The sequence below is a fragment of the Sesamum indicum genome, linkage group LG10 (assembly GCF_026168435.1).
Source record: "Sesamum indicum cultivar Baizhima isolate 11 linkage group LG10, ASM2616843v1, whole genome shotgun sequence".
Taxonomy (NCBI): Eukaryota; Viridiplantae; Streptophyta; class Magnoliopsida; order Lamiales; family Pedaliaceae; genus Sesamum; species Sesamum indicum.
This window is the reverse complement of record NC_142666.1, coordinates 820430-830948: the sequence shown is the minus strand read 5'-3', so window position 1 is coordinate 830948 and position 10519 is coordinate 820430. Positions and strand designations below refer to the sequence as shown.

General features: G+C 33.0%; 1 protein-coding gene across 1 annotated transcript; it reads left to right on the top strand.

Annotated features, from left to right (window-relative positions):
- The first annotated feature begins 2806 nt into the window (after nucleotides 1-2806).
- LOC105172910 (beta-galactosidase 3) lies at nucleotides 2807-8538 on the top strand. The gene is made up of 18 exons (XM_011094524.3): nucleotides 2807-3539; nucleotides 3622-3717; nucleotides 3827-3939; nucleotides 4042-4108; nucleotides 4198-4290; nucleotides 4455-4598; nucleotides 5045-5133; nucleotides 5218-5323; nucleotides 5632-5719; nucleotides 5810-5928; nucleotides 6148-6312; nucleotides 6469-6647; nucleotides 6736-6845; nucleotides 7002-7111; nucleotides 7235-7345; nucleotides 7445-7558; nucleotides 7914-8116; nucleotides 8217-8538. Exons 1-18 carry the CDS (start codon nucleotides 3366-3368, stop codon nucleotides 8332-8334), a joined length of 2199 nt encoding a protein of 732 aa, XP_011092826.1. The 5' UTR covers nucleotides 2807-3365; the 3' UTR covers nucleotides 8335-8538.
- The last annotated feature ends 1981 nt before the right edge of the window (nucleotides 8539-10519 follow it).

The window sequence follows — 10519 nt, the reverse complement described above, 5'->3', positions numbered from 1 at the left end:
TTTTAGTTTATGCGATAAAATGTGTTTAATGGGATAAAAAATGGAACATCTTTTATAGTGTGGACCCAAAAGTGCAATTTCCCCTGTAGATGGTCACGGATTTTGCTGCACTTGTACTACTACAATTACAGTAGTCTGGAGAGCATTGGGATGGGCAGAATGAGATTTTAACGGAACTGGAATTGTTTTGGTTAACCAAACCGACATTCTAGTTGAGTCAGTGCGGACAAAAGAGTCGTAGTGGACACGGACTTGTCAAAATGGCAGCTCACATGGGCCTCCTCTCTATTCCTGTCCTTTTCTTGGAGCATCTTTCTTATAATTCATTAACACGTCTTAGTCTTGATTGCATGTGATTTCATAAGAGAAAAAAATGAGATAGAATTAATTTGGTTTAGACGTATTTTTTTTAGAATATTATGTGATTGGTAAGACAGATATGAGATGATGGTAGTTGGCATGACGTGCAAAATATATTAATTAAGAAAGGAAATTTAATAATTGTAGGTGATATGATATCACTTTTAGAGTAGTAATATGTGTTTCATATATATGTATATATATTTTTGATGAGAAAATTATTCGTATAATCAAGTATAATGACTTGGTCGAATGGAGTCGATGAGATATATCTCACAAAAAATCACAACCATTTTCTCAACTTCACTATGTACGGCTTGCATCCTTTGTGTATCTTATCATTATTATTTTCTAATAAAAATGATAGCTACATTATGACTTTATCACACCCATCAATAACCGAATTTATCTATCAGTAATTATAAATAAAAATGAAATTACAAATTTATGGATAAAAAACAATTTACCTCTTTGTGTTCTAAAAAAATAAATAAATAAATCTCATATAAAAAATAAGTTAGCAAAAAATGCCCTGTGAAAAAAATAAATAGACATAATACCCTTTTGGTACATTTTTAGTTTTTATTTAAATAATTACAGTTATACTCTTTGTCATAAACAATTAAATTAATTCAAAACATATAAAAAAAGAAAAAGAAAAGAAAAACAAAATTGGAACCTTTCTTCTTACCCCGCCCGTCCCACCCCTCCCTCCCTCCCTCGCTCAGCCCATGCTGCCGCCGCCGCGTCACCCTCCTCGCCCCCTCCTCTCTCTTCATATATATATATATGAGATATATATATATATATTTACTTTATATATATATATTATGTATAAACAATTCTAATATGGAGGGGGAAGATGGCGACGGCGTGGACTGGGACGAGGGAGGGGGCCTGCGATTGGGGAAGGAGTGGGGGGGAGGGGAAGAAAACTGGATTCTTTTCTCTTTTTTCTTTTTTTTCTGTGTAAATTGATTCAATTGTTTAGGATAAAGGATATAAATATAATTATATAAAGAAAAACTAAAAATAGACTAAGTTTCGCCAATTTTTGCCATTTTATCTCGTTGTTGTTCGATTTACAATACTTTCTAATATACATATTAGTGTATACAATATTTACTTAAATACATAAGTGAATATACATATGTGTATGTATATGTAACGTGAGACGCCACATGCAATATCATTTTATAGTAGAAAATTTTGACTTTTTTTGTTTTATTTTCTCTTTTTCTTCATCTCAACATGCTTTTGGTTGTGATTTTAAATAATTTTGCTATCTCAAACAATTTCTTTTTTGAATCTACAAAAGCTTGAAAAATTTCTGTCAATTAAATTGTTGATTGCAATTTCCAACTAACATGTGGACGTGAAAATAATTGAGGTTATGGATATGCGAAAGAAGGGAGGACCTCATGAGTTATGGATTAGGTAGGATGATCATCCTCATCTCATTTTCTTCTATCCATCTAACAAGAACTGGGGTCCGCTTCGTTTATGAATTAGGATGATCATCCACATCATATCGTTTATCATCAAAAATGAAGTTACCATGATGAGTACCGGATTCACTAAAACAACTTTAGTAGAAATTCTAAAAATTATCGGGCTAGTCTAGTTGTTGTAATCTATTTAGACCCTGATATTCATCAATTCATATTACAACGTTATTTAATTTTAATCTTGAGTTAATAAGACGAATGGATAGATACCTTGTGAAAAATTAATTAATTAAAAAAAATATTACCTAATTTGACCATTAATCAAGTACTAAATCTACTTGGTAAAATGGACTTACTATTAATTTTTCTGCTAGTTCTTGTTGTATTTTCTTAATCTGGAAATTTTCATTTATAAAATTTATGAAAATAAATTGATTGTCTTGATTTGTTACTAAGATTAAGAGATCTGAAAAGAGATCTAAGAATAAATAGTAATGTGTTTAGTGTCAATCATTGTGTGAATTAAATGATAAGGTCCCAAGAAAAGCACTGTGAATGTGCTTATCTTAGCAATCCAGACAGTGATACTCTATTATTGCATTCATCAAATTCAGATGGGCAAAAAGTGATAAAATAAAAATAAAAAAGAAAGAAAGGGTAGTAGGAAGATTCTTCTTTTGTTTCTTTTCACTCTTTCCAAGGAAAAAAGTGTTAAGCTAACACACCACAGATTATCATTAAAGCATTTTTCTCTTGTTTTACACACAACAACAACTCAACAAACACATTTTTCACACACCACTCACCTAAAAGCATCAACTTCCCCTATCCATGAAAAGGATTAGTTTGCCAAATTTTGTGGCCTCAAATGCTAAGAACAGTCATTTTCTGTTGCATTGAGTGTTTGATTCTTCCTGTCGATATGAAAACTATACTGATCAGTAATATATAAGTATTTATATAAATAATTTATAGTTCCAACAATATGCTGTTGGTCAGTAATAGTATTGGAGTTAAAATCACTCAAATCTCTTCTGTCTTTTCCCTTCCTTCTAAGTTCTAACATGTCAAGATGTTTAATAGTTGTCCTCCACTTTCACAACAGTTAAAATCCAGTTTTCTTGCTCCAGTGTTTTCAACTTCTGAGCTATCTCTCAGCTCCATCCCATCCCAAGAATTCTTTACTTCATGCAACTTGGGATTCCTTTTTTTTTCTTTTATTTTGACAAATGCATTAAATGGTCTATGAAAACTTTTGACAGAAAAAAAAAAAAGCCCAGGAAAAAGAGACAAATGAAACAGCATTCCCAAGTTGAAAGAAAGCACTGTGCAGTGTGCCGTGTAAATAGTTAAACGAAGAAATCAAAAGGCACACAACATTGTGTTATTGTCTTTAGTGCTGCATTTATATGTTTAAAATTTTAAAAGCTTGTTGTCAGTGAATCTTCACATTCTTTCTCATTTCAGCATTCATTTCCCTCCACAAGAACTCACCTCTCTCTCTTCCTCATTTCCTCTACTTCAAGGGAAGAGAAAACCCAAAAGAAAAATAGAAAAATGAAAGCTATCTCAGCTCCGAAGTGTCTGTTGAAATGCCTGCTGCTGCTGCTGGTTTCAGTTGTTCAGCATTCACATTGCAGTGTCAGTTATGATAGAAAGGCTCTCATCATCAATGGGCAGAGAAGAATTCTGTTTTCTGGCTCCATTCATTACCCAAGAAGCACCCCTGATGTAAACTAATTACTCTTCTTCGTTTTCTCCTTTTTCTTTTGTTTTTGGGGAGAGTTAAAGCTGAAAATTTCTTACAATGCAGATGTGGGAAGGGCTTATTCAGAAGGCTAAGGATGGAGGTTTGGATGCTATAGACACTTATGTATTCTGGGACCTCCATGAACCTTCACCTGGAACTGTACTTTTCTTCCTTATCCCTACATATATTTACCATGTTTCCTTTCTTTTCTTTTTGTTTTTTTTTCCTTACATTGCTAACTGATGTCTTCTACTTTGTGGGTTTTTAGTACAATTTTGAGGGAAGATATGATTTGGTTAGATTCGTAAAGTTGGTCCAGAAAGCAGGGCTTTACCTACATCTTCGCATTGGGCCTTACATTTGTGCAGAATGGAATTTTGGGTAGCCATTTCTGTTCTTGCAATGAAGTACTAATATCTCTCTGTGTTTGATATTTGCAGTGATTTGCTCATTATCTGTGCTTTTTCATACCTTTGGTTTCAGAGGGTTCCCCGTTTGGTTGAAGTATGTTCCGGGCATTAGCTTCAGAACCGACAATCAACCTTTCAAGGTCTGTGTGTGTGCGAATTTTAAGGATGTTGTGTAGGTTCCACAAACGTACATATATGTATGAGCAATTTTCGTTTTTGGGTGTTGCAGATGGCAATGCAAAGATTTACTGAGAAAATAGTCCAAATGATGAAGACTGAGAGGCTGTTTCAGTCTCAAGGAGGCCCAATCATTCTCTCCCAGGCATGTTTTTCACTGTTCTGCTTGATTTTTGCTGTAATTACACTTATTCCCTGCATTTGCGTAGGAAAGCATATTAGTGTGAGTATCTGAAACTCAACTCTATCAAGAGAGTAAAAGATTACAATCTGAAGGCGCCATACTTAATTGCCCCTGTTACAATGCAGATCGAAAACGAGTACGGTTTAGAGAGCAGGAACTTTGGTGCCGCCGGTCATGCATACATGTCTTGGGCTGCAAAAATGGCCGTCGATTTAGGTACCGGTGTGCCGTGGGTTATGTGTAAAGAAGACGACGCCCCTGATCCAGTGGTAATATGTCCTTGATATAATTACATCGACACCTTTTGAGATTTGATTTTTATTACCGAAAAACATGCTTGATTTTGGAAAATTACAGTGGCATTGCCTGCAGACACATTCTGCATTGTAAATTTTGTAGGCTAAGGAGAAATACGTAGTATCAACATGAATACTAGAGGTCAAACGTAGTTTTTTCAAAATTGAGGTACTCTTTTGTAATTTGCCAAAATTTTAGGGGTTGTGTGTGTAATTATCCTTACTTTGTTTATTGGCATATGCAAGAAAACACATTTTTCTTGCCTTTTGATTTAACATTGTTGTATCTTCTTATTTTCTTGCATTTGCGATCATTTAAAAAGTTAGAATTTCTTTGTGCTAAATTTTGATCAAAGTCTCTGAAAGTGATGATTGTGTTCTTCTTCTGTTCATGAAGTTTAGTTAAATTTTATTGACAGATCAACACTTGCAATGGTTTTTACTGCGACTATTTTTCCCCAAACAAACCTTACAAGCCAACAATGTGGACAGAAGCTTGGACTGGCTGGTATCTTCATACCCCCACTAAATTTCAGTGACTAGAAAAACAGTGTAATAGTTTTTTTATATATTTCTATGGCTTGCTGTCAAGGTTTGAAGAATTTGGTGGGCCAATTCATCATCGCCCGGTAGAAGACTTGGCATTTGCTGTTGCTAGGTTCGTCCAGAAAGGAGGCTCCTTCATAAACTACTATATGGTAAGGAAATTTGTGCTTTATTTTTCCATTCTTTAAGGTATTTTCAAAGAATTGCCTGAAAAACTTGAATATTGGTTTTAGGGCAATATAAATTCCTTAACAAAAGAGGATTCAAGTTGAAACAACTATGAGATATTCAGTTTAATGCACCTTGGACGAGCATTTTTTTTGTTCATGTAATCAATGCAATAGAGTTTTAGGTTGGACACAAACAACCTATCTGTCATAGCATACTCAGAAAATGTTGATCTTAAGGTTCCTGCAATAGTGCGTTAACTGCACTTTCTTTATTTGTCCTATTTAACCAGTATCATGGAGGAACCAATTTTGGAAGAACTGCTGGAGGTCCCTTTATTACCACCAGCTATGACTATGATGCTCCAATTGATGAATATGGTAAGCGAACAAGTACTGTGAAACCAAGTTTTACTTGTTTCATGTATGTTTACATCATAACCAATTAGTTCAATACCCTCTTTTCCGCAGGTGTACTTAGACAGCCTAAGTATGACCATCTAAAGGAGCTTCATAAGGCAATAAAGTTATGTGAGCATGCTTTGGTTGCCGCTGATCCCACTGTTACTCCTTTAGGAAACTACGAGCAGGTCTGCTTCTTGTTGTTTGATATCTACGATTCTATGCTTTCATATATTGTTAGTAGACGAGTCTTGAGGGTACTAAAGGATGCACAATTTTCATTTTATTGCCCCTGTCGGAGAAAGTGCGAGTTCCTGTCAGGCTTCACATTCCAATCTAACTTTAAATATTTTTATGGTTGTAAAAATTAATCTTTTGCCTGAATGGCTGAGCGATTCTGTTTCCAGGCACACGTGTTTTCTTCAAAATCAGGGCAGTGTGCAGCATTTTTATCGAATTACCACTGGGATGCAAGTGCAAGGGTGAGGTTCAATAACATGTACTATGATCTGCCTCCCTGGTCAATCAGCATACTACCCGACTGCAAAAATGTTGCTTTTAACACTGCCATGGTGAGTCATATGCCAAAACGACCTCTAGTGGTGCAAAATCAGACAAGCTTCAAATGTTATGCTAATACTTGTTTCTGACTTGCTGCTCCAAGGTAGCCAAACTGTAGGTCTCTGGTCTAGTTATTCATCTTACAAGTGAAGTTTTGCACCTTACAGGTTAGGTCTAAAAAGTCTTGGCCTCAAATGCTACCTACCAATGTGCGGATGCTCTCATGGGAAACGTTCAATGAAGACGTATCCGCCAGCGAAGTTGATGCTAAATTTTCAGTTCCTGGTCTTTTGGAGCAGTTAAACGTCACCAGAGATGCTAGCGATTATCTATGGTACACGACCAGGTACGAAGACAATTTAACAAAAGCCCGTTTCATGGAAATATGTTGTCCTGCAGTCTAACAAACTTGTATGAGCCAACAATCTTTGCAGCATCGAGATAAGTCCGACTGAATCTTTTCTACATGGAGGACGACGCCCAATTCTCACCGTAGATTCTGCAGGCCATGTCTTGCACGTATTCATAAATGGGCAACTTTCAGGTGATACACAGAGTCTTATCCTTCTAATTTTAGCCAAAAAAAATCAAAGCTAAGTTATTTCATTAATCTTTATTGGGGAGATAAAGATCGGTTTTATAGACAGCAAAGTTGAAATGTTGCCAAAAACAGTGAAGTTGAAATGTTTCCTTATTCCAGGATCGGCCTTTGGGACTCAGGGGAATAGAAAATTCACTTTCACAAGAGCTGTCAACTTGCATGCTGGAATAAACAGCATTGCTCTACTCAGTGTAGCTGTTGGATTGCCGGTCAGTTATCTGCTTATTTCCTTACTCTCCTAATTCGTTACCTAAGTCTAAATGCATCCCCTTGAAAAAATAAGAATAATTGAAAATTCGTCTTTACTAATACCTCTATTTTACCATTTCAAGAACGACGGCCATCGTTTTGAAACATGGAGCACGGGAGTCCTCGGACCAGTCGTCTTACATGGGGTTGACCACGGAACAAGGGACTTGTCCAGGCAAAAATGGTCATACAAGGTTTGTGATAGCATGTTTTGCTTTTTTCTTGGTTGTCTTGTTCCTCATATCGTGCAAAAATTTTGGTAAATTTGGATCAAATGTTATTCTCTTTATCAGGTTGGACTTAAAGGAGAAGCCATGGACTTAGCTTCCCCGAGTAAAATTTCTTCCATTGATTGGTCGAAAGCATCCTTTCTAGAGAACAAGCAACAGCCACTTACATGGTACAAGGTACTAATATTAGCTAAACCTTATTGAATGATGGAGAAAAACAAAATGCATCAATAGTTTGAAAGATATGTATTTCAACTTATATGTGCGACATAAAATTCCCTTCTTTCCCTTTGCCCCCGGCTTTTTCTTTCTTATGCATTGTACATGTGGTTGATGTTAGGTCAAAGTATTATCTTACATTTGCAGTGGTTCAAGTTCTCATCAATTGAATATATTCAGGCCAGCCTTAGACCATTGTTTTCAATCACAAGTTCACCCTTGAACATTAAGTAGCTGCATTGCATCTACCTACACGGTCCAGCCTCAAAATTCTAGGCCCTCACTTGCATTCTTTTCCGTACTTCACTTGCAGGCTTACTTCAGTGCACCACTAGGAAACGAGCCGTTGGCCTTGGACCTCAGCAGCATGGGCAAAGGCCAAGTGTGGATCAATGGCCAGAGCATCGGGAGATACTGGACCGCTTATGCAAAAGGCCAATGCAACACTTGCAGCTATGCAGGCACATTCCGGCAGGCAAAGTGCCAATCCGGCTGTGGAAAACCCACTCAAAGATGGTACATCATAACCGAGTTCTGAAAGCGAACTACTGAACCATTACCATGTACATGTACTCAAACTTTGCTAACTCTGCCTACTCTCATATTGGTTTCTCAGGTATCACGTTCCTCGTTCGTGGTTGAAGCCAACTGGAAATTTGTTGATAGTGTTCGAGGAAATTGGTGGTGATGCTTCAAGAATTTCTCTGGTTCAGAGATCTGTAACATATGTATAGAGAAGTAAGAAGGCTCCCATTTTTAGTTAGAGCCATGTAATGTATGCAAGTCAAAAAGTATGAAGAGAGATGAGACCTTTGTTTTGTAATCAAAGTTAAGGGTTTCTGTTGTGTTAACATATACGCCATTCTTTGTAAATTGGATCCATTTGAAAACAGAAGTGTTTCTTGAGGAAATTAAGGTCCTAATTGTTTGTATTTTCAGTCTAGTTTTTGAAATAGTAATTAAAATTAAGAATAATTACATTTACACACTTCACCTATTGCCTTTTTACACAAACTATTCCTGCTTTTTGAAAAATTACAAAAATTACAAAAATGCCCTTAGAAGTGTTTCTATAATTATTTTAAAAAGTAGAAGGGGTGTTAAAGTATTTTTCTTAATGAATAATATGACTATATATATTTTATTATTTATACTAATTTTTAATTTAAATATAAATTATTATATTAACTTTTTTATTAATTCTCTATATAAAATCGTACCTTTTAATAATTAAAATATTAATTATTTAATTAATATATAAATTATCCTTTCGTAAAATAATAAAATTAAAAAAATATTTATCCTCTCTTTTTATTTATAACTAAACGTTACTAAACTTAAAAATAAAAATAATTTATGTATTTTATATAAATTATATTAGAAATAATAAAATAAATAATTTATTTAATAAAAGATATTTTAAATTATTAAATTATTTATTTAAAAAAAATTATCCCTTCTTCCCCCAACTACACTTGCCATGCCCACCCTAACCCCCATTTTATTAAAATATCTTTTTAATAAATACATGTATTTTGTTTAATTAATTCTAATTAGATTTATATAAATCAAATAATATATAGGGTAAAATACACTTTGCCCTTTTAAATTATTCATCATGTAATATTTACCACCCTAAACTAACAAATGTAACACTGACCTTCTTGAATGAACAAAAATGCCTCCCATGCCTTGAACAATTATATTATTTTAAATATATTTCAGTGTTTTGCACACTAAATCATCATAAAATTATTTTTTAATTAATTTTTTTAATAAATAAAGAATTTAAATTAAAAGTAGAATATAAATTATATATACATATAGTAGACACACAATAAATATAATATAACCAACAACTCATATATGCTTCTTAAAAGAAATTGACAAATATATATACTTAACCAAAAGCTAAATCTTTTTAGAAAAAGTTGAACAAATATATTTTATCATATTTTAAAAAAAATACGTTAAAAAAACTGATATGTAATTACTCATTTTTATCTAAGAAACTAAATAATTAATAACTTAATGTTATTATAAAATTAATAAAATGTCTCATGAAATTTTTTTGTGTATTTATTTTACTCATTTATTACTTAACTTTGAGTCTGTAAAAATAATAAAATTCAACTATTTAATTCATTAGTTATATTTTACTTTACTATAAATAAAATATATTTTTTCCAATTAAGAAAATTTTAATTAAACTTAAAATGTAACATTATTAAAAAAAAAAAGAAATTATTTGAATTAAATATATATAAAGTATGAGGGTAATATTGTCTAACAATTTAATTATAAGAGGTAAGTGTTATATTTGTTAGTTTAGGAGGACCAATGTTAAATGCAAATAGTTCAAAGGGGCAAAGTGTATTTTACCCTAATACATGCAAGTGTGATAATTTTTTAATTGAAACTTATAATCAATTAATTAATTTCATATATATATTAATTAAATAATTTAATATTTTAATAATTAAAAGGTGCAATTTTATATAAAGATTCAATAAAAAAATTAATAAAATAATTTTAATTTAAATTAAAAATTAGTAATAATTATTAAAAAAATATATGGGGTCATATACTCATCTTTTTAAATATTATTTTGACACCCCTTTTACATTTTGATAATTGCAGAAACACCCTAAAGGCATTTCTATTTTTGAAAAATTATTTTAAAAGTTGACCTAGTCAACAAAGACATTTTTGAGTTTTAAAGGCTGTTAGGGGTGGTTTTTGTAATTTGTCAAAAGGCAAGAATAGTTTGTGTAGAAAGACAATAAATGAGGGAATGTAAATATAACCATCCCTTAAAATTATTATCTACAATTGAGATTTTTTAGCGTACGTTCATGTTGCATCTCATATTATATTTCACGCGTAAACATCACATTGCCCTTCATATAAATGCATAAA